Below are 25,652 nucleotides of genomic sequence, written 5' to 3' on the forward strand. Positions count from 1 at the left end.
TAAAATTGAACACCTTTTATTAGGTTAAAAAAACCACCCATAGGTGGAGCATATTCATCAGACATAGAAAACCATAAAAATAAAATACAGAAAGTAAGACCCAGCCACAGTAAATTGTTGCCGATGCCCTAGACGCAAACAGCGTCACGGGTATCAGCCGCAAAAAACAGCAGCCATAGCCTTCGAGCAAGTAGGCTAAACTACAAATAGTGGATAAGATGGTACATGGCTATGAATGGAAACAGATAATTGTATTAATGTTGATATAGAACACCTAACCAGATAGTATCATAGGTGTTGATGAACAAATGAACATGTAGTTTGCACTTGAAATCATGAAAAGGTACTTTGCTTTGGGATTCCAATGTGTTTCGTGGGGCAGAGTCCACTTCTTCAAGGAACAAAAAAAAAAAAAAAAACAAATTCCTACAGTAAACCAAAACAGAACCAAAACGTGTCATCATACAAAATTGTGCAAAACAAAACTAAACTAAAACAAAATTAACAGCAATTACCAGTTGATGATACTAGCACAATCTCAGATATCTCCTGCAAGATATGGGTGAATCATATCTGGATGGACAGAGAGGGGCCTCAAACAACCATAATTAATGATCATCGATCAAGAAAGAATCAGTCGACTTGAAGATTTGTAAACGCTGCACCCAAATTAAATTTACATCGTTCTCTTCCCATGAATTGAGCTTTCTTTCGGTGGTATTTGATCGCCTGTGCATTTTTCACGCTATATAAAAAAAAAAAAAAAAAAAAAAAAAAAAATAGACCAACAAATTTGAGACAAGTACAAATTTCATCATAAATTTAGGCCAAAATGTATTCTGCTATGTCTTTGCTTAAAAAAAAAAAAAAAAAAAAAAAAAAAAATCCACATGTGTAAATTAATTTGTTTACATGAAATTTATAGCATTTACAAATGGTGGTATAGATACTGGAATTTTTTTTTTTTTTTTTTTTACTAGAAATGTTGGCGATCAGCGACTTGTGGCGGGACTGCGGCAGACATTCTGACACTGGGAGGAACTGACTTGGTGTCACTGACATCCCCAGTGACACCAATGCAGTGATCAGTGCTAACAAAAAGCATTGACACTACCAATGGCACTGGGCAGGAAGGGGTTAAAATGAGAGGCGATCAAAGGGTTAACTGTGTGCAGGGAGTGTTTTACTGGGGGTGGTGTCTGTGTGCTTCACTGTAATCACACTGCTCTGGATGGCTGTGCTGTGCAGTCATCCAGAGCAATATGCACGAGCTGACAGGGAGGAGGACTGTTAGTAAACATAAAAAAATAGTCCTCCTCCCCATCGGAGAGGCTTGCTAATCACTGGCCAGGACCCGGTGAATGGCGCCACGGGTAGGGTGCGCACCCACTACTCGGAAATGCAAAATCACATATACACACACGTGATTTTTCGCACCCCTGCTGCCGAGTAGCAGTATATCTGCTATAGGGCGGCAGGAAAGCAGTTAAAGGCCTATAGATTTTGAAGGAAAAGAGACAATAAAAATACAAAATAGCCTTTATAAGATCATTAAAAAACAAATCTTCTGAGGCTTCCCTGTCCACTGGCAGGAGCACAGGTGCCATCAGTACTGGAGGAGGGTGAGCAGCACCAGGATGGCACACAGAATCTCCAACACTTCCAGAAGTGTCAGAGAAGGAGACGCAGAACGATACAATAATGATGTATGCACTTACAAGAGCAACCACTGCTTTTTCAGTGTGTAGATTAATATGACATTCTAAACTGAACCCTGGACTCCACCTGCCTACCACCCCCGAACAAATTACTGGCATAGGGGGAAAAAAAAAAAAAGTAAAAAAATCAAATTTTTATGACTCATTTACACTTATGACTATCATTGTGGCCCCTCTAAAAGAATCGTTTTACAGGAGGATAGTTGATAGGTGGCTGGGAGGCAATAAGTCGTCTCCTGCACACCTGTTTTAACCAGTGAAAGCCAACAGCACCACTTCACAACTGCGGCATGACCACTTGAATGGGTCATGTTTGGTAGCAGCAATGCAGCTGAACTCAACACATGGTATAATTGATTTTGCTCTCCTTGGTTTCATGTTTTCCATCTCCCTGGGCTGCCATGTTAGCTTAAGGTGGGCAGTAAGGGGGCAGTGACAGCACAACCGCCAATTTTTACTGCACCCAGGCTGAAGTGTAAACAAGGCCTTACGAAAGTAAACCTGCAGTCATCTAATGGTCCAAGAATATTTTGATACTTTGTGTGACATGCACACTTCTTATTGGCTGTTTGATAAAGATCTGGTATGGATTTTGGGAGACCCCACCCTCTTTTTTTTTTTTTGTGGGGTCACCCTTACAATTCATACCAGATCTGAAGGAGTTTTATTTATGACAATTTTTTTTTTTTTTTTACCAGTGGGGACTTTGGAGAGATAGCAAGGTTCTTGAGAGACCCCTGATGTTTACCCTTAAAGGCTGAGGAAGAGAAGACACAATCTCCTCCCCACTGCTCGGCACTTACGATTGAACACATAAGTGCTCAGCACTGGTCACTCCTAGGTTCATTTAAATACAGAAGAGATAGTAAACATGTTATTTCATGGTTACAGTCCTTTAAATTATGAATGAAGAAAGAATTGCTCAGTACTGAGCACGTCTCTGTGCATTCAGGAAAGTTGGGTTATTGGTAAAACATGACAACATACTAACAGATCCCCCATTTGCTTTCCTGAATAGATCCAATCCTCCCCAGTGCCTTTGGTATAGGTAGGGAAGGGGAGGCTGTGGGAATAGGGGGCTCCCATGTTTCACAGGCACAGAAGAGAATCAGATGAGGGCATATAGTGGAAAGGATCAGTGGCAGGGTGAACACACTGCAGGGCAGCATTCACATTTCTAATGAATGGCTTGTCAGCTACTTATCAGAGCTATTAATAAGCAGAGGCTAGAGGACCCTTCAACTATAAGTTCACTGACACCAAAATGATGGTGAGCTTTTATGAAGGGCCTAACACAGGACAGAAGGGCTTATGTGTGGTCACCTAAATGTCTGTGTGATGTTCTGCCACACTTTAGCTTTATTCTACAGGACTTACTGTTAACTTGTTTTCCAGGAGTCTTTTAGGACAGCATCTGACAGATCGTGGCTCCTCCCACTAGGCAATAGGAAACAGCTCTTCTGTCAAATCTTTTTAAAAAGGAGACTTCTCCCAGCATCTTGTCAGTAGTAACAGAGTACCTCCGGCCCAGGCTGGGACATATCAGCACAATACATTAAAACACAGCAAAAGGGTGGGTCGGTCATTGCTGTCCTGAAAGCCTCTTGGAAAACAAGGTACCAGTAACTCTAAGTCTAGATTTACCCAACTAGGGAGGGACAACAACTTGTCGGACCTTTCTGTCGAAGGCCTGATCACTTGCGGATAAAAAATAAAAGTCCACAGAGGGAGGTATTATAAGACCAATGGAATGTCAAAGTTATCTCATGGAGGGACTGGCAACAGCAGACAATAGGTAAAAATGTCCACCAACAAGCAACCTTGTGATAAAATTCCCAAATAGGCTCAGATGGGGTCTTAAGAACTGGAAACACCAGGTTGAGGTACTATGGAATCAATGCGGTACTATGGAATCAATGCATACTGGTATTACAATGTGAGCCATACCTTGGACAAGTGTTCTGACCAAAGAATAAGTTAGTTGTCTCTAAAAGAGCACTGTCAAAACCCCCAGTAGTCCTCAGGGCCAAGGACTTCTACAATGCTGACCAAGGGAAAGATAAAACCCATGCCAGAGTATTTCCTGAAAGGAAGCTGCTCCTTCTTGCACCAAGCAAAATATGCTTTCCAAATGCAGTAGTAAATACTACAAGCGAAGCATGTGGGCATGTCAGCATGGTGGTAATCACGGAGCCAAGCTGTCAAAGTCAGTGACTGAAGCAGGATGGAACACAGGACCTTGAAAAATTCTGTAGAGCTCACACAAACTGTGCTATGAAACTATGTCTGAGCACCATACCTGGACCAATTTGGTGCAATGGGAATCACTGGTATACTCTTATGCTCTGAAGCAGGAAAGGCAGAAAATGGGGGGAAAAGCATAAATCAGGCTGAACTCAGGGCATGCATGGCCTGGGGATCTCTGGACACAAACATCCCCCCCCCAAATGGAGACAGAGAAAGTGAAAACACGTCTGGGTGAAAAGACCACTCTCTGGGATCTAGCCATTGGCAGTTTAAGAAGTCCACTTTCAAGTTTCTTCTTCTGGAACATGCACTGCAGACAGGGTCAGAACCTGAAGTTCTGCCCAAGTCAGAATGAGTTATGCTTCTTAAAGAGCTGTCTGACTCGAACCAGCATTTTTAGAGTACACAAACATCATACTGACAGGCATAAGCCCCAGGTGTGAATCTCCTAACCCATCCACAAAGAAGAGTAACATTCCATGTGCTGCCTAGCAGAAGAACCCAATTCCAGGGCTCCAGGTTCTTTTGACATTCACCTGACCCAGATCAGCAAGGCTTCACAAACTCCCAAGGACACAATGTAAGATTACATGGTAACACTTGCCAAGGAAAAGGATACCTTAAAGAGGGATTCACACTTTTTATCCACAGGGTTCTTAAAACACAGGCATAATGTCCATTGGTAATTATTATTATACAGTATTTATAAAGCGCCCATGGTTCGCTCAGCGCTGTAATGTAAGTCTTATTCAAATAAGACACAGTGGGGTCCACTTCAGGGAATGTCCACTTATCAGATATTGTTACACAAACACCTGCTCTGGATGGGCACAAGTCATTGTACAGATCTTCCTTGGTATGAGGACCAGATGGGATTTGTCTGGTTTGTGTACTTTCCTTGAACCTAGCCTCATGATTTTGGCCCTGAATGTTCCAGCTGTGAGTGCCTCACATTTTTACAGTTGACTCTCTCGAGCAAACGCACAGGACTTTTGTGATTGAGGAATGCTGGAGGGTGGAGTGTCCTCCCCAGAGGAATTGTCTATGTCAGAGGTGTCTGCTTTCTCAGACTCTTCCTCTCCAACATTAGAAGGGGTAGGAGGTGAAACTCACAAGGCTGCTCCCATAATCCCAGAACATTTATCTCTGCCACATATCCTTGTGAATGTCTGCCAATTGTTCCAGCAGTCACTGTGGACAGCAGAGAATTGCTCCTGGAGCTGCCTCAAGGACCTGTGTGTCACAGGAGGGAGTAGGAAGCCAAATGCTGCAGCAGAGCAGGTCAGTTGCTCCAGACATGCGTTAATGGAAGAAAGACTGTCCCAAACAGTGATGCACAGTTTAAGTCCTTCAGGATCCAGATCTGCCAAAACCTTCAGTGGCCTGAGGTCCTGGTGTCACAACTGCAACCCATGCTACTGTTCATGGAGTTGTTTAGGGCAGTGTATTTCAGCTTGTTAGAGTAGGGCTGGTAAATTCTTCACAATGCTTTGATGAAAAATTAAAGTGTACAATAATGGAAAACGTATTCAAATTCCTACTTCTAGTAAAACGCACTAGAAATTCACATTGAAATCAGTTGGTAGTGGTCTATGGAAAGCTGCATAGATGTAACAGTGGTTAGGAGAATGTGGGCAGACATGCAGATTGGGGAGAGGGCTCAGTGCTGGGAGTCTTGCAAGGGGATATTTGGCATGCTTAATGGTGGGACAGAGTGTCAAACATGAAACCTGTACAGGACCCAGCAGGTAATGGTCCTGAATACTGCAGTGCACAGCTGTTATGTAAATGACACAAAAAAAAATAGGAATAGCAGATGCCACATATGCCCAAGGTAGAGGAACAAGTGTATTATACCCTTAATCTGTACTGAGGTCCATTGCACAAGGTGAGCCCATCTTGGGACTGGTTGTTTACATGCATCACAGAGCTTGAGGGAAAAGAAAAGAAAAAAAAGCCGGAAGATAAATTACATCATGGTCATAGGGGGAAAATAGCTTTATTGAGTGACCAATATATTTGAATTAAATGGCTGACATTCTATGGGTTTTCACTGCATTGTGAAGAACATTATATTGAAATGTGGTGAAAAGTACTAAATTGATGTGGCAGCTGCACTCGTGATTTTCTAGTTTTATTTTTCATGCATATATTGACTTTTAATAGTGCAGATTGTTTTCACCACTTTCCTGTGTGCGTACCCAGCTTTAGTAGTTCTGTAAATCCTCAGGAGGGCAAGTGGTTAAAGTAGAAGTCAATTTTTATGAAAGAAGGTAAGGAAAGAGGGTATTTATGAAAGAAGAGACCCTATAGGTCTATGCTGCAGTGATGAGACTCCCGTGTGCATGCATGGTAGTTACATCACAGCCCGGCCTATAGCAAGGCTGAAGGCATGGGACCCAGAAAGCTGGCAGAATAAAGATGGAAGCACCGAGGACTCTCCAGATCTCACAGCAACACTGGAGGGAACCAATTGACAGGCAAGTCAGCCACAATGTGTTAATATGCCTGCATACTAACATTATGGCATAACCCACCGGGGGGACAACAAAATTAAAAAAAATTTACAGTGGCGTTTACTACCACTTTAAGCTTGTGCAGTATATTAGGTCTCTGCTTAATGTACCTCAGGTCAAAATTTGAACTTCCAAAAATCTGATAAGTGGCAGCAAGATGAGGATGGATAAAAATCAATGATTAAAAAAAAAAAAAAAAAAAAAAAAAAGATTTAAATCGGATTTTTTTTTTTTTTTTTAAATAACATGCTTTGAGGAAAATATATTACCATCCAAAAGTTATTCCATCATGAAATAAAGATTAGTTTATGTATGTATAATAAGGCTGTATATGGTTAATTTTTTTGGTAAATAAATTCCATTAATCCATTCACAATGTCATGCTCTTCCAGAGGTTTTTGTGAGATTATTGGGCAGTTTCTCTGCCTACAAGATATTATCACAGATGCTTGGTTTATTTTTGCAGTTCTCAAAACTGAATTTGACTCAGCGGAGATCACATGCCTCTTCTTCACAGCAAAAATGTTATAACATGAACAGAGTTAAGAAAAAGACCTTAATCCTAACTTCTACAAACCTATGAATACAGAATCAACCCCTTCAGTGCTAAGTTTCAAGAAGTTCAGTGAATAGAATCAATATTTTTCTGATTGTTTGGAGTGGAATAGATCTGCACAAGACGAAAGTGAAACTAAGTGTGAGGAGGAAGGGGCTAACGGTCTAAGTTTCTTAAAATATATATATTTTGTTTAGCCAAAATTAGTTAAACATGGATGTTTAAACAAATAACATGATGTAATGTTATTGTTTCAGTTGAATAAATTTATTTAAATTATTATTAAGGTAATGATTACTTTTCTCCTTCCTAAGTACAACAGAAAAGTTGTCCAAATATGAATGATTAACCTATTAAACTGGGGATAAAAAAAAAAACTAATATGAAAAGTTATACCAGCAAGAATTAGTCTTTATGTAGAAAACTATGATTTAAATCAAATCCACCCTGAGTGTCTCTCTCTCTCTGGTTAAAAATGGTTTTGCAATTGTTGATTTAGAAATAAATGCATGGATAATTGCCACAGTAATATTTTGAAAAACAGAAGGAAAGATCCACAAAGGCCGACCCATGTGAATGAGATGAATGGCAGCCATAGCCTGCACTCCAGCCAGACCATGACCCAAAAACATGTTTCACTCCATGAATTGAAACATGTTTGGGACATGGCCTGGCTAGAGTCCAGGCTGAGGGTGCCATTCATCTCACCTCATGCACATAGGTCTGCGGCGTATGGATCTTTCCTTCTGGCATTGCTGAAGCTTGGAGCACAGGCTCCCTATTCCTACCAGTACTCACAGCGATCTAGTTTGGACTTCACCTCCCTACCTGAGCACCTAGTCTTGTCTTTTTGGGTCACAATATTTTCAAAAGGCTAGTCTCTGGCATTCTAATTCAATACTTCACTAACCCAAAACAATTAAATACAGATCAGGAATTTCTACTTTATTTACCATCAGCGAACCAGTATAGAAGCCAGGGGGGGAAGGCTGTAGATTTAACAGAGGCCTCCATACTGCTTAGCTTGGCATTCCATCAATCTTAAAATGTTTACAGACAGGTACCCCTTTAATTTAGATCATGTAGAAAAATACTCAACTTTTAATATCAGCTCACAAAGGAGGGGCAAGATAGGAACTTTACACCTCAACAGCTAACACTAAAAACTATTTTACCCATAAATAGCAGACAAAGCAACCGGCTTGTTCTGGCACATCACCAACATTGCTTTATAACAGCATAAATTTCTGTTCAGCAACTACGCACAGGTGAACTATTTTTAGGCTGCCAATATACTGCAGTAGGTTATGACAAGTTTGTGTAGAAAAAAACAATAGAAAATGTACAGATCCTTGAGATAGTCTCACTCCACCCCCCACAAAAAAAAAAAAAAAACCTTCACAATTTAGTAAGAAAATGAACTTTCTAGACAAGGACAGCTTTCTACCAAGGATGTATCCAGCCAAAATTTCATTTAAAAAAAAAAAAAAAAAAAAAAAAAAAACACACTATCACTTGAAATCAAATACATACAAGCCAGCTTTTAACAAAAAAATCCAGCACACACTTATTTGCATCACCTTTATTACATTTAGCTTTAAAAACATCCCATTTAAACACTAAAAAAAAAATACAAATCTATTTTTCACTCGTGATTATAAAGTGCATATTTCTATCCCCCAATGACGTGTACAAAAATTTCTTCTTAAAACACCTACATGCAGAGGAGAAAAAAAAAATAATTATACATACACATCAAACAAGGCACTTCTAGTTTGAAGACACTAGGGGTTGAGTTACACATCTCCGCAAACAGTCACAGAAGGCAATCCCATCTTACAACTAAAAAGACAGTTTGCCTCTGTTCATGGCTATCAAGAAAGGTTTTTCTTTTCCCCAAAGTTCAAGAAGAACGTGTTACACTCACTGTTCCTCTGTACCAGAAAACGGATTAGGTAGAGTTTGTTGTACAGTAGAATTTTACTCACAAAATACTGGTCTTTAAATACACATCTTGGAGGGAAAAAAAAAAAAAATAAAAAAAATTGTGCAAGCTTTAAAAATGCCAAAACAAAAAATGGGGTCTACTTGGTTCACAAAGATGCAATTTCCATTATTTCATCACATATAAACTGGGCAGGAAATGCATCAGCAAGCTAATGATTATCCAAGTTTTCCAGTCTTGGACACTATGGTAAATGTATTTTGCAGTGGTCTTCAGTGACCCTAAAACCAATAAAGTCAATTTCCAACCGCCCCGGTTACTTTCCACCATAAAATTCATGAGACATTAGAAATGCATTAAATAAAGTTACTAAAAACATATGCAGATACAGTTGTAGATAATGTGTCTATCACTGAGTAGTGTTATTTGTGGCCAGTCAAGAAGATAAAACCCTCCACAAAATACAGCAAACTATGCAACAGTCAATTTTTAAAGGAAAAAAAAAAACCCTCATACAAGCAGCCTTAAAAAATCAGCCAAATAGTGCATTGAAAGTATGCAGTGAACGATCAAAGTGTACAATTTAAGGCACATATTCATAAGTGACTTTTAAAAGGGATTAAAAAATACCACCACAGTTTCACATGATTGATTTGGAGTAACAGCACAAAGTTGTTAATCAAATCAAAAAACAGTAATACTCGTGAAACACGAGAGGTCTACAATGTACAGGACTCGTGCAAACCACCAAATGTGATCTATTAAACAGTTGCATGTGCACAGGTCAAGGTGGTGCTAATGAAAAAAGGCAGATACCTTTGTTCCAGCAGACTTAACACATTTTACCTGAGAAGAACCAGCAGAAAAATTCGAATAGCCATAATTTCTGCCACTAGAACACATCCTTAACACAGGTACTGCATAGGACATCATTAAAAAAGGTAAGAAAACCATAACAAAGCTGAAAGTTTATGTAGAACTGAAGCAGCATTAGGAAGGTAAAAGTTTAGCAGCATCTTCCCATTTTGACTCCATTCATTTTAAAGAATGTGCTACTTTGGACATTTTAAAAGGATGTCAGTGTCAATTTTCAATACACATTACAATTTTGCTGTAATCTAGTATACGTTCTGAAATTTGCTTCAGTTCAACATGTACGAAATCCCACCATATACCAAGTCTACATCATAACAGTTCTTCATCCTTCATTAGTAGTAGGGCCCTTGTTTATCAAACCCAGAGTAGCTAGACCATTCCGGGAATATGCCATAAGAGCACCTGGGACTCCCGAACTGATCCAAAGAAGCGTTATAATCAGGTTCACAGTGGCGATTTTGAAAGTCAGACCGAACAATTCGGTAATTTTGTCCTTTATTACTATCCCAGTATGTTTTACCCTTGCATTCAAAACAGATCGCAAATTCTATCCTCTCTTGAGGCTTAACATCTGGAAGAATAAGATCAAATGAGAAAGTGTCCCTATCAGTCCCTGCATATGTGTCTTTAACATAGTAGCATTCGTGGTCCGTAAAGCTCTGCCAAGAATTGTGCGTCATTCTTATTTTGACGCCTTTCTCAAAGGCAAGATTTTTGACCTTTATAGTGCCAACAAGGGCCCGCTCCTTGAGTGTGCAGTTTTCAAGACAAACACTGTCTGCCTGAAGGCGGTTCCTGAAGTCCAGGTAATCTGCAGCAGGTTGTTCAAAATCCAAAACCAGGTGTTCTTTCTCTAAAGTGGTTAAGTTGACTATGTTGTCAATCAGTTCTGTGATGTTAAAGGGAATTTCCAGAGGGTCATCAAGCTCCGAATAGACTTTTACCATGGTAAGGGCTAGACCTCTGCTGTCTGCAAAGGAAACCCGTTTTTTCACTTTATTCTCTTGATTTAACTCAGTTAGCAAGGATTTGTCATTTGGTTGAATGCATGGCCTCAATGGCTTGTTCATTTTAGGAGCAATCCTATATTCCAGATGGTCTCCATTTAATGCAGTTGAACCCAAGTAGAACTTCATAGCAATGTCCACTGCCATGGTTGTCTTATGGGGAAAAAAGTCCAGAACACTAGAGAATAGAAAAAATAATGTAAAATTTCTAAGAAATATTGTTTCTCCCTTTCATCTAAAATGGCAAGTAGCAGGCTAGCATGCCTAAAAATTAAAGTGGTATTAAACCCAAAAGCAAAAACTCTTAATATATTGCAGCTTACCAATTCTCAGATGTGATGGCTGCAGTGGTTCTCTTTTTTTAGGCTCTCATTTTGTGATTTGGCCAATATATTTGCTTTTCAAACAGAACAAGCTGTGTAGTCTTGCATAATACAGGAGGCGTGTTACTAGCCAGATCACCAGGTGAGAGTGAAAACCCAGAAGATTGTATCCCCTTCATGATCAGGCCACTTTTGCTATTCAGTACTGCACTACTTTAACCGGCAATTGTCTGGTCATGCAATATTGTACCCAAATTCATTTTATTCACACAGAGCTCTTTTGATGGCATTTGATCACCGCTGGGTTTTTATGAACATTATGTGTGAATGTTGTAGCATCTATGAAATAAAACACACATACCAAAGTATTTAGTAAGAGGCGTGGTGATTTTTACTGAAGTTGTTTTTTTGGAAAATTAAAAAAAAAAAAAAAATAGTTTACATACCATCACCAGCGCAGTACAGCGTCATGACTGGTGTGGCAGTAATCAGGAACACTAACTGGTGACCAAGTATGAAAAAAAAAAAAATTTAAGTTTTAAAACTTCCTTTACAATCTTTCATCAATGTCACCATAGCAACAAGGGGGGGGTTGAGAGATTGGATTTACATTCATGACAGTTGTGATTCGGGATCTATCATTGGCCACAGCTAAATCACAATGGTACAGGGTCCTAGGATTGGCCTAGGTACCATGTGATAGCTGTGGGCCAAATCACAGCTCACTGGTATGGGAAAGCAGAGCTGTTATGAATGACATTCATTCAGCTTTGTTGACACCGATCACATCTGTGCAGGCTGGATAGCAAATGTGCATGATCCAGCCTGCATGTGTTGCTCACCTTCAGTAAGCATAAAGTGGGCAGTTGGTGGTGTTAAAAAAAAAAAAAAAAAAAAAAAACAACACAGAACCCCACACATGAATGCATCCACCACATCATCCAATGATTGTTCAACTGCAATATCACATTTGTTTTTGGTTTACCACCACTTTAACCAAAGCCAGCTTCCCTGGATTCAGTACAATTGGGCCATGGAGGCTTGATTTTTAGCTTAGATGTATGCATGGAAATTTACAGTCATGGCCAAAAATATTGGCACCCTTGCTTTCCATCAGAATGCACCACCTCGTCCAGAAAGTTGTTGCAATCACAAAACGTTTAGACACTCATGTTTCTTGTTTGTATTACTATGACACAAAAGTGGAGAAACAAAAAGCCAAATCTGACATTCCACACAAAAACCCAAAAAGGAATGGACAAAATTGGCACCTTCTCAAAACTGTAAAAAATAATTGCATTCCAAGTTTGCGATGCTTCTGTATTTGTAAATAAACTCACCGGTATCAATTAACAGATGACATTGACAATATAGAAAAATCACACCAGCAAACAGTTAAAATGGTGGGGAAAAAAAAAAAAAAAAAAAAAAAAAAAAAAAAAAGGACTCAACCTCTATGTGCCACATGGAGTATGGAGAAGAGAGAGAAGCAAAGAACTGAGGATTAGAGAACAAAAACTGTGGAAAAGCATGAACAATCTCAAGGTTACAAGTCCATCTCCAGAGATCTTAATGCTCGTGTCCATTGTGCGCAACATTGTCAAAAAGTTTACAGCCCATGGCACTGTAGCTAATCTCCCTGGATATGGACAAAAGAGAATAACTGATCAAAGATTGCAAGAAAGGATTGTCCGAATTGCGGCTAAAGAACCTAAACTTCCAGACAAACATAAGCTGACCTGCAGGCACAGGGTACAACCGTGTCAGCTCATACTATATGTCGCCATCTGAATGAAAATGGGACGCTATGGTAGGTGACCCAGGAGGACCACACAGCTGACAAACAAAAAAGCCAGAGCTTGCCAAAACTTACCTGAGGAAGCCAAGATCCTTCTGGGAGGACGTGCTGTAGACAAACTATAAAAAAAAAAAAAAAAAAAAAAAATTACAGCTTTTGGATAAAGCCCATCTTTCTGTTTTCAGAAAAAGAAAAAAAAGAAAGAAGAATACAGTCAAACATGGTGAAGGTTCACTGATTTTGGGTTGCCTTGCTGCTTCTGGCACTGGATGTCTTGACTGTGTGTGGATGGCATTAGGAAATCTGAAGACTACCAAATAATTCTAGGGTGCAATGTAGGGCCTGGTGTCAGAAAGATGGGTTTTGTAGCAGGGCATATGTCAAAAAGCACCCAGAAATGGTTTCAGACAAAGAGCTGGGAGAGTACTGAACTGGAAATCAATAAGTCCAGATCTCAATCCCATAGGAGCACCTGTGGAGACATCTCAAAACAGCCGTTGGGAAAAAGGAAGCCTTACAATCTGAGAGACCTGGAGCAGTGAAGTGGTCCAAAATTTCAGTAGAGGTGTAAAACTCATTGATGGTTACAGGAAGCGATTGATTTCAGATATTTCTTCCAAAGTGTGTGCTACCAAATCTTAAATTGAGGGTGACAATTTTGTCCAGTTAATTTTTGGGGTTTTGCGTGGAATGTGTCCGATTCTCCACTTTGGTGTCCGTTTATGACACAGAATAGCTGCGATTCAACGGATCTCAGCTATTCTCTGGTCACAGTTTATGACACTCAGGAGATCCTGTCAGCCCTTCTCTGGAGATCGGTGTTCTCCCTCCAGATTCTCCAGCCCAGAGCTGGAGAATCGGAGGGACCGCAAACTAAGCAGAGATAATTTACCTCTGCTTAGTAAACTGATCTTTTACTGTAATCTCATGAGATTATAGTAAAATCAGCCGTTTTCCAGAGTTTGTAGACCGTTATCCAGCGTTTGGAGACCGTTCTCCCTTCATTCTGAGAACTGCTTCATAAACTGCATTCACAGGAGAACTGTGTTCTCTGAGAATGCCAGAGAACTGAGCAGCGATCTATTACCGCTGGTTCACAAACGGACACCTTTGTGTAATACAAACAAAAGAAAAAAACATGAGAATGCCTAAACATTTGTAATTGCAACAATTTTCTGGATGAAGTGGTGCATTATCTGACAAATGCAGAGGGCTTATTTTACCTTAGAGTGGTTCTAAAGACAGAAGTTTTTTTCTCTCCTCATTGGCCCACACAGCAGCGGGGGCCGTTCACAGGAGCACGACTCAAGGGTGTGCCTGCTCAAGTACCCCCATAGCAAAAGGCTTGCTATTGGGGGACTTTGTAGGGGGAAGAAGGAGCCAGAACCACCAGTGGGGGATCCAAAAAGAAGAGTATCGGGCTACTCTGTGCAAAAAATTACACAGAGCAGGTAACTTTAATTAACCTTTAGAATCACTTTAAAGCCCATCTTCAGCCTTCCCTTCAGTCTTGCAGTTGTACAGACCTTTTCTGTACTGAAATGGTATACTCCAATTTCATTGCATTCAGATTCTCACAATGCCGCCAGAGCAGTTTTTGCACCCCCCCAAACATGATATATTTTCTGAAAGCAGACACCCTAGAGAATAGTGGTAGTTCCAATTTTTCTTGTTACATATTACTGCAAAAGGTCTAGAAAATGCTACATTTCAGTAAATGACAAAACACAATGAATTTTAGGACAAGCAAACAATAAATTACCCAAAATTTTGGTAAAATATAAAGATATGAGGTTGCGTCGAGTAAACAGATACCCAAATATAAGCAGATTAAATTTCAGTTTGTTTTAAAGTTACTTGCTACACTCAGGAATGTTCAATACATGAATATGGAAGTTAACCTGGCCAGATGCTGGATAGAAACCAAAACACAAGCGACATGTCAGTCACTGCAAAAACAAAACAAAAACAGTCTTATACACATAGCCATTGTTTAATCCAGTCCCCCAATTTTAGTTTTTGCAAACCAAAATTAAACAATCTGTACAAAGTTTTTGCAGCTTTCATGAACACACACACCCCAAGTCAGAAATGAAGCACTGCAGGGAGATTACAGGCAATACTGGTAACTAGACCTTCACTTGCATTTTTTGGCACAGCTTCCACACTTCAGGTCCTCTTTAAAACAACCTTCAGTCAAATTCAGCTGCAGGCTTGCATAACACGTTTTGCCACTTCCTATTTGAAAGCAATCTCTAGACATCCCCTTTTTAACATTTTAAAACCAGCTCTCAGTTGTGTCAGATTACCTAGACATAAAGTAGACCTCCACTTTGTAGGACATTGTGGGTGTATCCAGCCCCATCTCTCTACAGCAGTGGTTCTCAACCTGGGGGTCGCGACCCCTTTGGGGGTCGAGCGACCCTTTCACAGGGGTCCCCTAAGACCATTGGAAAACACATTTCTAATGTGTAAAGAGCAGCTACTGTGTTGAAAGCAGCTACTGTGTTGAAAGCAGCTACTGTGTTGAAAGCAGCAGTATTGGAGGTAAAACGACACTCATGAATTAGAATTACTGGGTAAATAATTTTATGGTTGGGGGTCACCACAACATGAGGAACTCTATTAAAGGGTCACGACATTAGGAAGCTTGAGAACCAGTGCTCTACAGCAACTGAATATTTTCATTTATGAGCTTCCTTTCTTTTTTTGTGCTGTAGGGCAGCATTTCCTCCTCTCTCTCCTAAGAAAATTACGTTCAGAAGAGGTCCAGGACCTCTTTTTCTGAGTAAGCCCATTTCAGCAAAGTAATATTTCGAAATACAACATTTTCTGGAAATAAAAGCGCACACAAAAAAAAAAAAAAAAAAAAAAAAAAGATACAGATGATATGACACATCCCGATCTATGGAATAATCCAGTGCGGATTGGCCATTACATCTGGTTTCTAGCTCCCCCTCATTATGCATGTCGAGTTTTCAGTACATAACTTAGTTTAGACCCAGTATCATCAATGGGTCTCTGTGCTTCTTTATGCAATGTAGGCAGGATTATGGCTGAAGGAGGAAATGTTGGGTTACTCTACATTACTTTCTGAAAACATTACAGTACCCTGCCTCCATACTCCTCTCAAGAGCCCTCAGCTATGTTGCAAGCAGTAGGCTGGCTATGGAGAAGTTATGCCTATCTCAGGAAAGCAAGATGTGCGGGTGTCAGCATGGAACAGTGGATGTTTTTATGCCGACTGCCTTTGCTGTGGACCCTCAATGATTGAAAGAAGCAGACCAGGGACAGTCAGAAAAGTACTAGATGTTGGACATCCACCAGCTGAGAAATAAGCCCCACGTGCTGCAGCTTCGAATGCACACTGTGGGAAACTTAGTGTCCAGCAAGATCAGAGTCAGCATTTTGAGAAGCCAATGCAATTGTATGCAATCTACTAGCGGCTAAAACCAATGGATACTATTCTGTACTCCTGCCTTTCAAACCATATGGTGGATAACATGTTCTGTGCTGGGGCACACACAAGCACATATTGATCTCTATCCATTAAAGATCAAACCATTTGGTAAGAGGCCATTTGTTTTTGGTGGAGGACACAGCATTTCACTTTTTTGTAGATGGATGTTTGTCACAGGACTACAGTTGATTCACCCATTTGTTGATGGATTGCTTTGCATCTTAGCATTATTAGTTTATTCACTCAAGCACTTGACTATGTAAACTGTTTATTAGTGTATTATTTTATTCATAGAATATTCACTTATCATAGGTATTTATATTATGTGAATAGTGTACTATATTTGTGCCATATACATATATATTTTTGCAGCATTGTTCGGGCTGATATTGGTTGCAAAATTATATATATATATATATATATATATATATATATATATATATATATATATATATATATATATATATTTATTTATTTTTTTCCCCATCTTTTTAAACACTGGAATTTCACTAAAGTGCAGGATATACCACTACAATTTTTTTTTTTTTTAATTTAGATATCCTCCACAGGTATTACCTTTTGTATATCTTGACCCCCCCTGCCCCCCTCTTGGATTGTAAAGCTCTAAATGAGTGGAGCCCTTGGTTTCCTACTGTATTAAAAATTGTACTGCCTGCCCTTTTGTTGTAAAAGCACTGCGTAAACTGTTGGCATGCTATATACAGTGCATTTAAAAAGTATTCATACCCCCCCTTGAAATTTTCCACATTTTCATGTTACAACCAAAAACGTAAGTGTGTTTTATTGGAATTTTATGTAATAGATCAACAAAAAGTGGCACATGTGAAGTGGAAGGAAAATGATAAATGGTTCAACATTTTTTACAAATATCTAAAGTGTGGCATACATTTGTATTCATCCCCGAGTAAATACTTTGTAGAACTACCTTTCACTGCAATTACAGCTGCAAGTCTTTTTGGGTATGTTTCTACCAGCTTTCCACATCTAGAGCGTGAAATGTTTGCCCATTCTTTGCAAAAAAAGCACACTTTTCAGATTTGTAAAAAAAAATTGAAAACCATTTATCATTTTCCTTCCACTTTACAATTATGTGCCACTTTGTGTTGGTATATCACATAAAATCCCTATACAATACATGTTTTTGGTTGCAACATGACAAAATGTGGAAAATTCTAAGGGGTATAAATACTTTCAAGGCACTGTAAATCCTTTACAGTAGTAGTACAGGGGCATTGAATTTGTATCGCCCGGGACATGCAGTTCCAGGCGCCAGAGTTCCCCCCCCCCCCCCCCCCAACCTTTAGCCCTGCTGCGGGCAAGCAGTAAGGCTCACCTGTCAGGTGAAAGTATTCGGGTGGCTGTGCTGCCACCCGATTGCTTTCACACAGCCCACTATGGTGCCAGCCTCCACCCCCCTCCCGTGCAAACCTCCTCTCGTCTGCTATGTCTCCTGGGCTCTGCTTGCCCATCTACAGGCCCATGACCGATTCAGCGTGTACCGGTGGCTAGAGAGGAGGGAGGAGAGAGTGCACACGTCACAATGTCACTTCCAGGTCCCTATCCACATATTTCCTGGCCATTGAGGCTGGAAAAGAGTGTAATGTACACTGCATTACATTGAGGGGAGACATACAGGGTCTTTTAGACCCTGCATGACTAAATAAGGAGAACCTGTCTCCTTATCACATACGGTAATCACATAGGGGACTGACGCAAAAAAAAAAAAGTTTAATTGTAAAAAATTTAAGTTACACCCAAGCACATAACCTCAAACAAAAAATTTGAGGCCCACCCACATACAAACACAAAAGCACACGCTGGGGTGCCTATGCATGAAAACGTTTATTGCGGTACATGTTACATATCACCGTGCAAGCCAGAATGAGAGCAATAATTCTAGCACAAGATCTCCTCCATAAAACTATACTGATGACCTATAAAAGGACTTTAAAAGAGTCACCTATAGAAAATATAGGGTGATTAAGTTTGTTGCCATTTCACGAGTACACGCACATTCAAGGCTTGACATGTTGGATATCTATTTACTCAGTGCAATCTCATCTTTTATATTTCACCAAAAAATAGGGAAATTACTTTTGTGCCCTAAAATTAGCTTAAATTGTATTTTTTACTGAAATTTTTAATTTCCGAGACAGTTGCGGTAATATCGTGTGACATGAAAAATTGGGACTACCTCCATTTTATTCTCTAGGGTCTCTGCTTTCAGAAAATATATGTTTGGGGTTTTTGTATAATCTTCAAGCATAAAACGTGTGCAAAAAATACAAAAATAACTAGCAGCGAAAGGGATAAAGGATAAGCCAGACACTCCCCTTTCTTGGGGATCACCCAATCAGTGCTCATTACACTGGAAAGGTCTCTCCCCTCCCCGCTAGTCCCTGGCTGCGGCTCTGGAGACAGGCAGGGAGGGAAGGAGGAGATATACAGCGCAAGGTTAAAACATTAAATATTTAAGTCACCATAAAGCCCCAGGCATTCTTAAAAGCACTTCAGATTTAAAATATGGTTTTGGTTAAAATTTTTTTAGACTGTCACGTGGGACAAAGTAGATTGGGATCCAGATTTAGTCCCTGGAGAAGTATTTTTTTAAAGAATTTCCACACCCCTGGTAATAATTCAAAACTGACGACAAGGCTGGAATTCAGCTTTAAAACAAACATGTACATCACCCAAGTAGAATGTACTTACCTTACTTTTCCTTCCATGACCTTTCCATTCAGCCTCTGGGAGCAAGAAAAAGCAGCCTTGTTTAAGCTCCAAGTCACTCTACTCAATGTTTGCACAGGGCTGACAATTCTTTCTGCCACCGACTGTGCTAGGCCAAAAGTTCTGCGATTCATTCTCTGCTCTTACAGCAGATGCTCCTCCTTAATATCTGGACACTCGGGATACATTCTTTGCTCCCAGCAGCTGGTGGAAGAGTTAAGCGCTGTGGGAAAGGGGAACACTGATGTCAATCTGCTGCTTTGTCCATGCGGGGCAAAACGTAGGTTTGCGTTAGTACATTCAGCTTGGTACCCTAGTCATGTGAAGCCCTATCACTTATTATAATATATAGCCATCACACAGAAGATACAAGTATGGCACTATAAGCTTGTTTATAATGACTTAATTGTGAGACAGCTTTTCTATGCTACCTTGATACTTTTATCCAGAGGCTGTATTTTAGTGTCATATTCATATGTGCGTCATATTCTAAATGAAAAGGTGAGACTCAATTCTGTAATCTCATTGCAAACATACATTTTACTTTATCTGAATTATAGAGTAAAGCCTACACCATTTGAAAAGAAAGCAAAAAAAAAAAAAATATATATATATATCCATCCATTACCTGGTTGAGCTCATCTGTGATGTAATCCAGGGCATTTAAACTCACATGAACAGCCACGTTTAAGATGGAAAGGAAAATTTTAAAAATAAAAATGTGAAGCGGTCCGTTGTCTGTAAAAAAAAGAAAACCGGAAATTAAACACGTATACAGTAACACACCCCTCTCCGGTTATACAATGTAATGTGAACGTTCTGTGTCAGCTTTCAGTTTCACATGAACCATTGTGTCACTACCACCTAGTGGACACCATGATTTGTCTACATCTCATTCTAATGCTGAATAGGTCTCTGATCTCAAAACCTCTATAGCTCCCTGTGCAAAGATAACATTGACCTGAACCCAACTACTACAATCATTCCAATAAAGTGAAAATGAGAAATTAGAAACATTTCATACAACTTACTATGTCCACAGTGTTGATGGCGTAAGCAGAACAGCATTTAGCAGCCATGTTTTAGTCTCTGTTCAGGCTCCTATGCCATCACAATTCCATCAATGAGGAGTATACATGATGCATGTGATCCAAAGATCAGGAGGCATTTAGTATTTATTGCAACTAATTTATTCATTATCACATACACAAATGTCTAGCCTATTTTATCCACTCTTCCCAACTCAGCCCTACGGACAAAGTAAAAGTTCACCCTAGAATTAGCCAATACAAAAAAAAAAAAAAAAAAAAAAAAAAAAAACCACACTTTAAGCAGACAAAGAACACTTTTGTTCATAAAATGCATAGTGCAATGTTTGACTTCTGTCAATGCTCCAAGGTGTCCAACAAGCAGCAATGGAAACTGAAGGCTATTACCAGGGACAATAAGAAACTTATGGTGTCATTCAGCCCCATCCATGCCACCTACATGACATGATTGAAAAGCCTCACTAGAAACAGTTTAAATGTGCTTCCTCCATGCCCTTATGAGCCAGGAAGGGAAGAGCCCACAGAAGAATGATTCCTCCAGGCACACAAATGAAGTGGATGGAGCAATTTCCCCTGCCAGGACATACTGACAGCGGCACCTGCTGCTGTCATATACTGATTAGCAATGGTTGTTGACTGAGCAAATAACATTTTCTAATAGGTTACTTTGGCAGAAGCACTTTCACTTCAGGATGCATAAAAGCATGCTTAAGTGCCAAGGAGCAGGGACCTCTAATCCCTCTTGTATTGAACTGTATTGTTACTGTACTGTCTCCTGTTATATTGTAAAGCACTGAGCGAACTGTTGGTGCTATACAAGTCCTGTATAATAATAATAATAATGCTTAAAAAAAAAATCTGCATGTCTTTCAGCCAACTTCAAGCAACTTTCTTGAATCGGTTAAAGCACCCTTCAGCTCCAGTGTGGGGATGTTAAATCTGGATGGGAGATCTGTTGCTTTAAACAAGCTCCTATGCATTCAGAAGGCTTCAGTACTACTAGCAGCTCGTTTAAAGCAGCAGTCAGCACACCCATTAGAAGGATTCTAAAGACACACGAGATCATGGTTCTCAGTACCCAGCTGTGAGATCATGATAACACCATGACCAATCAAAACAATCTCCTGATCATTTTCAGTCAAACAGCTTGCTTACTGTTGCGATTGGCCCACAGCTATCATGGCACCCCATACTATGCGATTAGCTGTAGCCAATCACGGAGCGTCAACAGTAAGCAAGCTGTCCTGAACAGAGAGCCATTCATGACAGTTAAAACCATTGCTTATAACAGTGATCACTGTTATAAGCAATAACAGTATTAAAAAAAAAATTAAAAAATCCCAGTTTACCACTCCAGAATAGTACAGTGTCATTATGGTCTCTTGATTAACCACTTGCCGTCCGCCTGCGGTTTATAAACGGCAGGATGGTGGCACTCCAGGGGCGGGTTGCCATTCATAAACGGCACCCGCCATTTCTAGCTGTGCACGCTGCCTGGGAGCGTGCAGCACCGCGATCCAGTGCCCGCTGTGTCCTCCGGGCACAGTGAAACACCAATCATCAGACAGGACCTCTGTACGAGGTCCCGATCATGTGATCACTGATTGGCCAATCAGTGATCACATGCAAAGTAGTAAGCAAGATGTCACTTGTGACATCATTGCTTATTACGTGTGAAATCTGTGAATGATCACAGAGGTCACATGGTACGGGGCTATTCACAACAGCCTTGTGCCATGTGACAAGCTATGACCAATCACAGCTCACTCAGTATTTCTCAATGGCTACAAGAATGCAGACAGAGAAATGATTGCCTTTACATCCTATATGGGTGTAAAAGCAACCACTGTAAGAAAAAGAAAAAAAAAAAACACTTCATCACCCCCCACAAGTAGTACAGTGTCACCATGGTGACACTGTACTGCTAGGGTGACAGTATGTATAAAAAACCAAAAACCAAAAAAACCAAATATAAAATAAAAATGTAAAAAAAAGTTTAAAAATTATAATTTTTGGTTATAAACTAATTTGGCTTTTTTTTTTTACTAAGAATATAACGGAATACATTTTGGCCAAGATTTATGATAAAAGATTCATTTGCAAACTTTTATAAGAAAAACACTTTTCAAAATTTTTGGACTTTCATTTACATAGCAAAAAAATAAAAATCCCAGCGGTGAATAAATACCACCAAAATAAAGCTTTATCTGTCTAAAAAAAAAAAAATGGTAAAAAATTTCATATGGGTACAGTGTTGCATGACCGCGTAATTGTCAAAGTGTCATAGGGCTGAAAGCTGAAAATTGTCCTGGACAGGAAGGGGGTAAAAGTGTCCAGACAGGAAGTGGTTAAAGAGAAAGGACATGTGTCCATTTACACTCGCCTATATTCTGATCCGACAACAGATGGATAGGACAGCAGTTGGATGCAAACAGACAAGGTCCGTTTATATCAGATTGCCCATGGAGGAGAGCGGGATTTGTCAATGTCCACTCTGCATAAGCAGAGTGGACACAAACCTGTCATCTGCCTGCTAGCAGGGGATCAGTGGACAGATCCCTGCTGTGCAAGTGGATCGCTGGCAGAGTCCACCCCATGTAAAAGAGGCCACAAGTGTCCTGTTGGGGAGATTTCCCTTCATGTTCTGTACCAGAGACAACTACACAGAGCAGTAATGAATGGAACAGGTATCCCCAACAGAAGATTCTCTCCATTTCTGTTCTAGTGACAATTGAAACATTTTAGTTTTTCCAACACTTTCCCTAAATAAAACAATGGTCATCAACACAAAGGGTAAATCTACCTTTTGGCACTAAGATTCACACCTGCAAAGTTTCCCAAAATCCATCAACATCAAGAGTGCCATTATATTCAATGTTACCCCTTCACACCTGAGCGTTGCATTAAAAAAAAAAAAAAAAAAAGTACATAACCTTCTTTGGTGCACAGTCACGCATTCTGTGCACCCCTATAGACTTCAATGGGGGCGCCTGGAAAAAGTGCATTTTCACGTGACTTCTTGCTTTTCCTCCTCTTAACAGCTAGCTTTTCATTTGCAAAGACAAAAATACTTAAATCACAAAAGCACCTGAAAAATGTGAGGAAAAAAAAAAGCCTTCACAATCTCTTGAAAATTTTCACATGTGAATACTGTGCAGTCCTCTAGCCCCCTGCAGACAGTAGTCTGTTTTAGGGTTTACTCAAACCAGTGAAAGAATACTACTCTTTAGAGTGGCTTATACTAGTTAATGGCATAGTATATTTCCTTCCTTCTTTTACAGTGGATCTTGCGGACCAGAATATTATATGTAGTACAAGAACGTTTTAGAAGGACTTTGGGGAGGACAAATGTGGAAGTGTTGACATCTAAATGGGCTGTCATAGCAGTGATCTTCAGCAGGCTTATACAAGCATGCCTGCAGTCCTTGCCCAACCTCTGCACCATGCCTGCAGCCCCAGCCCACAGTCTCTGCCTGCCCCCTACCTGCAGACGTCCTGCCCACCCCCTACACCATGCCTGCAAGCCAGCCCACTGGCTCTACCCACAACCTGCGTGACATCCTAGCCTGCGGACTCTACCCACCCCCTGCACCCCATGCCTACTGTCTGCCCATCCCCTGCACGATGCCTGCAGTCCCAAGCCACAAACTCTGCCACCCCCTGCACCATGTCCACAGGCTCCATCCACTCCCTGCTACATCATGCCTGCAGTCCCGGACCAGATTCTGCCTGCCCCCTACCTGTAGACTCTGCCCAACCCCTGCCTGCCCAACAGAAGGCTAAATTCCCAGCCCACTGACACTGCCCATTCCCTGCACCATGACTGCAGTCCCAGCCCATAGACTCCACCTACCCCCTGTACCATGACTGCAGACTCCATCTGCCTGCTGTCTGCCCACCCCCTACAGACCCCACTCAGCCCCTGCATCAAGCCTGCAGTCCCAACCCACAGACTCCATCCACCTGCCTGCTTACCCCCATCTCCATGCTCACAGCCTCTGCCCACCCCCAGACTCTATCCTCCCACAGCCTGCCCACCCTCATTCCCACAGCCCCAGCCAACACGCTGCCCACCCCCTACCTGCAGGCTCCACCCAGCTATCCCAGCCCACAGTTAAAGGCCACAAACTACCTACCCTCTACTCCTTACCTGTAGACTCCACCCACCCCTTGTACCATGCCCACCCCCTGCAACATTTAATGGTACTTATATAGCGCCATCAATTTACGCAGCACTTTACATATATATTGTACATTCACATCAGTCCCTAACCCTCAAGGGGTGTACAATCTAAGGTCCCTAACTCATATTCATACACATATTTATTTCAGGTACTTATATAGTGCCAATTTACTCAGCGTATGTATATATATATATATATATATATATATATATATATATATATTACATAAAAAAATTCAGGGCCAATTTAGACAGGATCCAATTAACCTACCAGCATGTCTTTGGAGTGTGGGAGAAAACCCACACAGACACAGGGAGAACATGCAAACTCCAGGCGCAGGTGGTGCCATGGCTGAGATTTGAACCAATGACCCTAGTACTGCCAGGCAGAAGTGCTAACCATTTAGCCACTGTGCTGCCCATACACATACCCAGACTCTGCTCTCCCCCTGCACCTTACCCTCAGACACCAGGGTCCCCTATATCAAGCATGTTGACCACCACTGATATAACCCTTCCTTGTGCTGAAAAGTCAATGGCAATACAACACAACAACACGAAATGACATGAATAGGTTACTTTACGTGACAGAAGGCCAGTTTTATAGAAAACAGAATCGATTAACATATTTGTAGCATGCGATCACAGCCACAGGTGTACGATTAGCAGGCACTGAGCCGCCTTCCCCCAGCTGAGGTGTACAAGGCTGACGAGTTGGGTCACGCCTGTAGTAACCCTTTAGCTGTGCAGGGGGCGTGCACGGCACTCTTCACCCAGCTGGGGGGACCGGCTCCACTCTGCCGGCATTCCTCTCAGTTGTGCGGCGCTGTGTGTGGAATAGACCGGCATGTGTCCACAGGTCACTCCGCTCCAACTTCACACAACTCTCCCCTACAGCCATTACCGGCTGCTAACTTCCTGCATTCCCTTTCTCTCAGGTAAATGCCCCGTTATACCACTGTGTGAGAAGTCTACACCTATTACCAAACAGGGAAGAATTCCCCACGACTGTGTGCGTACCTTCCGTACGTATATCCCGCTCACAGCAGCACACTATAGTCCGGCGGAGGTGAGACTAGTGGGCGCGGCTGACTGTCACATTCGAGGAAATTCCCCATCCCGTTCGGACAGCAGAATACATCCGCTCACCTCCGGCAATACCGCCGTCTCACCCCCCTACAGAGCGTTCTCATTGTTAAAGAAGCCGGCGTCCCATCCCACTCTTC

At 40.9% G+C, this 25,652-nt stretch overlaps 1 protein-coding gene across 4 annotated transcripts; it reads right to left on the minus strand.

Annotated features, from left to right (window-relative positions):
* PPP1R3B (protein phosphatase 1 regulatory subunit 3B) lies at positions 1-25,652 on the minus strand. Of its 4 annotated transcripts, XM_089670592.1 has the most exons (4): positions 25,447-25,623; positions 19,823-19,932; positions 13,062-13,105; positions 8,605-11,043 (listed from the first exon to the last, which is right to left on the minus strand). In XM_089670592.1, the coding sequence occupies exon 4, from the start codon at positions 11,010-11,012 to the stop codon at positions 10,191-10,193; it is 822 nt and encodes a 273-aa protein (XP_089526718.1). In that variant the 5' UTR covers positions 11,013-11,043; positions 13,062-13,105; positions 19,823-19,932; positions 25,447-25,623; the 3' UTR covers positions 8,605-10,190. The 4 variants fall into 4 exon arrangements, 3 of the variants coding, with proteins under 3 accessions (XP_089526718.1, XP_089526716.1, XP_089526715.1); XR_016311780.1 differs by lacking the exons at positions 8,605-11,043; positions 13,062-13,105 and adding an exon at positions 1-745 and having other exon boundaries at positions 25,447-25,652; XM_089670590.1 differs by lacking the exon at positions 13,062-13,105 and having other exon boundaries at positions 25,447-25,622.

The sequence above is a fragment of the Staurois parvus genome, unplaced genomic scaffold, assembly GCF_062004578.1.
Source record: "Staurois parvus isolate SC_StPar_1 unplaced genomic scaffold, SC_StPar_1.0 ptg000091l, whole genome shotgun sequence".
Classification (NCBI taxonomy): Eukaryota; Metazoa; Chordata; class Amphibia; order Anura; family Ranidae; genus Staurois; species Staurois parvus.

Excerpts from the sequence above, each read along its gene's own strand:
- PPP1R3B (XM_089670589.1), bottom strand. The coding sequence starts at position 19,328 with ATGAATCGCAGAACTTTTGGCCTAGCACAGTCGGTGGCAGAAAGAATT. Across the intron at positions 11,044-19,176 it reads GTCATGGAAGGAAAAGTAAG|TGTTCTGGACTTTTTTCCCC; the intron begins GTAAGTACATTC and ends TCTATTCTCTAG.